Genomic DNA, 4,501 nt, shown 5'->3' with positions numbered 1-4,501 from the left:
GAAGGTCTTGCCTCACCATGCTCGAAGGTCTTGCCTCACCGTGTTTGAAGGTCTTACCTGATATATATATATATATATATATATTTAAAATAGTTACATTGGATAATAATAGAATTAATGACACCTTCGTAAGTTAATTTTAATAAATTATTTTTCTTGAGATTATTGTATCGAGATTATTTTACACTGGTAGCTGCTGTGATTTTGGCACAAAACGAATCAGTAGCGGCACAGACTTCAGAACGATAGGTTGGGAATCTCTTATCTTGGTAATGCGTGCTGAAGAAGCTAAGGCTTATTTTTCCAGTGCAGAAACTAGTTAGTACACGTGAATCCAAATACTTAAATGTATGTAAGTAGATTGTCTTAACCGAATTTGCCTTCATTTGATTCCTCTAGTTATCACCAGTGTATTTTTGGCAATTTAATAACAAGTTTTGACTGTTATTTCAAGCAGGTAGACATACTTAGTATGTCCTTTGATTAATTTTATATATATATATATATATATATATATACACACACACACACATACACACATATATCTGTTGACCTGTCAACGTTTATATCCGTATATATTATTCTAGCAATATGTATGTGTTTGTGTGTGTGTGTGTGTTTCCCTATCAATATATAACTACATTTGCTGTAGCAATATTTATGTCTACATTTGTTTATATATTTAATCTAGGATTCAGATATTTGTTACCTTGTTGAGAAGATCTGGAACAGTGAAAGTATTATCAGCAACTGTAATGATCTGTATGAACTTATCTGGGTACGATGGAATAAAGATGAAGTATGGTCACCTTGGAACTGTTTTTTGGTAACATTTGAAGAAGCTGAAATGCATAGCAAGTTGGACGATCTGGAAATTGTAAATATTGCCATAATACTTTTCTGTCTCTATTATTACTGTTTTTAAAATTTCCCTATTATTTAATTTCACCCTCAAAATGGTTGTGTTTCTTTGTGATTGACATGCAAAGCAGTCTTTCTGTGGCAATTTTCAAAGGAATTGTATATAGTGTATCAACCCCAAAAAACGCATCACATGTCTTGAAGCTGAAGTTGTGATAGGTTGTGTAGTAACGCCCTGCGCATGCGTAGTCTCACGCATGCGTGGAATTCAACAACCAAGCTTTCCCGCTTCATTCTGTCTCTTTCTTGCTGGCCAGCGATTGAGCAAGGACGTGTTTAGCTGTCTCTCTCCATCTTTCGAACTTACGCTCGACAGCTCGCTTACATCTACATACCAACGTCCCAACAACCATGCTCACACACACAGAAGCTGTAACAACAAACAAGAGCTAAAGATGTATATATTAACCACCTTAAATAAATAATAGTTATGTTGATAGTCTGGAGTTCAGCGTTCCGTTATATTCTTAATATTATATAGGAAAGTCAGGATACATCTAATGATGTATAACCCACTTTCCTATAGTTGTATGTGTGGTCAAAATTGCTTCTCTGGTGGAAAGACAGAGCTTCAATTTGGTTATTTTTTTTACTTATTTTGGAGGAAGATGTTTTATCGTAGCATGCTGGTGGTGGTCATTTGCTTTGTACCTTCACAATTGAAAGAGTTCTTTGGTGTCTGATCTGCCTGGGGCCATCCCAGGGCAGGGATTACATTTGTCCCTAAAAAGGATCTTTTTTTTTCTTTTCAGAGGGGTTAATCATTCAAAGTTCTATTATAGGTGTACATACTCTCTTTGGCATTCTGAGATAACACATGTTTCATGGCATATTAGTTGCACTGGTTTTCAAACACAAAAAAAAACAGTGTCAAAAGCATCACCCTATGTCCCACACAAAATTGGGCCTTCCATAAGCTAATGCCTTGTGAGTGAATTTCATAGAAGGAAACTGTGTGGAAACCCATTGTAGTATGTGTGTGTGTGTGTGTGTGTGTGTGTGTGCGTCTGTATGCGTGCGTGTGCATGCGTGTGTGTGTGTGTGCGTGTGTGTGTGTGTGAATAATTGTCCCACACTGGTTTGTTTATGTCCCTGTAACTTAGTGGTTTGGCAAAAAGAGAACAATAAACTGTGTACTAGACTTAAAACAACCTTAGTACTGGAGTCGATTTATTCAACTGAAATTCCTCAAGGTGGTGTTCCAGCATGGCCACAGTCCAATGACTGAAAACAAGTAAAAGATAAAAGACCCTCTAAAGTCTTCCATGAGACTTAATATCCTATCAGACTCCAGGATATTAAGTCTCATAGAAGAGCTGACAAAAGATTGAGATGAATGATTTTTATGCTGTACAGGGTGTGATGGATAAATTGTTGCCATTTTATATTTTTGGTTTCGTGCAGGTGCATTGTTTGTTTTTGATTTTGTTTTCTACACTGTATAGTAGGGTCAGTTGGGCACCATCTGTGAGAAAAACAGCACCATGACACAATTCCAGAAATTTTGAAATGACATACTGTACTGCTTGGCATTCACACTGGAAGATCCAATACGGATATGTACCAATACAAACATGTACCAAGAATGATAAAAATCAAACATCCAGTCAATGTCATGGTGTTTGGTGTGATCACTAGTGATGGCGACATTATGCCTACATTCATTTTCTCACATGGCCTCACACTCAACACGGAGGCCTACATTAAGTACCTGGAGGAGGTAGTACTGCCTTGAGTCAAGGGAGTGGCTGCTGGAAGATCCTATATCTGTCAACAGGACTCTGCACCTTGCCACACAAGCAGGAGACCCCAATCATGGCTGTCAGACAATTTCTGTGCCCACATTACCTCTAACATGTGGCCACCTACTTCCCCAGACTGCAACCCCCTTGATTATTATGTGTTGGGCACAGTTGAGTGAGAGACCAACAAAACTCCTTGTAACCAAAGATGAACCAAAGACAAGGATTATGACAGCATTGACCAACTTAAAAATAAGGAGACCATCCAGAAGAGTTGCAGGAAATTCTGAAGTCGTCTGGAGACCATGGTTGAAGCCAGTGACGATTTTATTGAATAAATTTACTCTTTAGTATTTCAAGATATTTTTATGAAATTTTGTTAAATATATCTGTTAAAATGAGATGTCAGTGTTATTTTCATTTTTGCGTAACTTAGACGACAGTTTATTCACCACACCATGTACAACAAACCCATAGAATATCATGAGAATATAAGCCATGCACTAAATACACATGCAACCATCAACATCTTACTCAGTTTTACATGAAATATCAACAGGATTCTAAGAATGGTTGGCCTCTACATGTATTTATAAAAAATAAGAATGAGAAAAACCATATCTACATTTTGTTTACTTTTCTTTTTTATCTTATTTATTCATGATTATCATCATCATTTAACGTCCATGTTCCATGCTGGCATGGGTTGGACTGTTTCACAAAGATCTGATGAGTCAAAGGGCTGCATTATGTTTCAGTGTTTGCTTTGCATGGTTTCTATGGCTGAGTTTCCTTCCTAATGCCAACTGCTTCACTGTGTGTAGTGGGTGCTTTTTTTCATGCAACTGGCATGAAGAAGGCATAACAGAACAGGGAAAGAGAGGTAAACAATGTCTGTAAAGATTGAAGAAGTTTGAGGGGAAGGGTGCATGACTTGGGGAGGCAACAGGAGTGCTAGCAATAGGGTAGAAATGATACCACTGTAATCAAGGCGGCGAGCTGGCAGAATCGTTAGCACGCTGGACGAAATGCCTAGCGGTATTTCGTCTGCCATTACGTTCTGAGTTCAAATTCCACCGAGGTCGACTTTGCCTGTCATCCTTTCGGGGTCGATAAATTAAGTACCAGTTATGCACTGGGGTCGATGTAATCGACTTAATCCCTTTGTCTGTCCCCTCTATGTTTAGCCCCTTGTTGGCAATAAAGAAATAAGAAATGATACCACTGTTAACAGTGGTGAGGAGATGATGTATTCAGGTAGGCTTGGGGTATTATTATTATTATTATCAATTGTGAACATTGTCCTGATTCCTTCTTTTGGCCGAGAAGGACCGGCAGTGTTCATCTGTTTAGTGGCCTTAGTGAAAGAGGTTGTGCTGTTGACCCAACAGAAACCTTTCTCTTTGATCAAGCTCTTATCAACTCTCAACTCATTCAAGTTTTGCTTGAAAAGAAAAGTGAGTGGGGAGAGGCAAGTCCACCTTTCCAGCAAATTTGTTGAAAGATAGGTGAGAGTGGCAAGAATAGCCCAGGTGAATGAATCTTGTCTGAACATGTTCCTGTTAGTTGAATGGGTTGGGAAGGATGGAAAGAGTGCACTTCCCCTGGTAGTTAGTGACCATGGTTTTGTGGGGTTTCCATGAGCAGCCCTCAGAAGTCTTTCAACTTTAGGGGAATCTGTCTTCTTTAAAAATTTTTGTTACTTTTACTGTTTACACATCATCATCATTTAACTTTCCCTTTCCATGCTGACATGGTTGGACTGTTTGACTGAGGACTTGCAAGCCAGAAGGCTGCACCAGGCTCCAATCTGATCTGGCAAACTTTCTACAACTGGA

General features: G+C 38.6%; 1 protein-coding gene across 2 annotated transcripts in view; it reads left to right on the top strand.

The window, feature by feature from the left end:
• Window positions 1–4,501, top strand: part of LOC106875742 (IQ and ubiquitin-like domain-containing protein) — a 33,185-nt gene that overhangs the window by 27,932 nt on the left and 752 nt on the right. For both annotated transcript variants that reach the window (XM_052971890.1, XM_052971891.1), the window contains exon 16: window positions 692–877. In XM_052971890.1, coding sequence (XP_052827850.1) covers window positions 692–877 — 186 coding nt within the window. The remainder of the gene's footprint in view (window positions 1–691; window positions 878–4,501) is intronic.

The sequence above is a fragment of the Octopus bimaculoides genome, chromosome 11 (genome assembly GCF_001194135.2).
Source record: "Octopus bimaculoides isolate UCB-OBI-ISO-001 chromosome 11, ASM119413v2, whole genome shotgun sequence".
In the NCBI taxonomy this organism is placed as follows: domain Eukaryota; kingdom Metazoa; phylum Mollusca; class Cephalopoda; order Octopoda; family Octopodidae; genus Octopus; species Octopus bimaculoides.
Note: the sequence above shows the minus strand (reverse complement) of the source record. Positions and strands in the feature narration are given on the sequence as shown.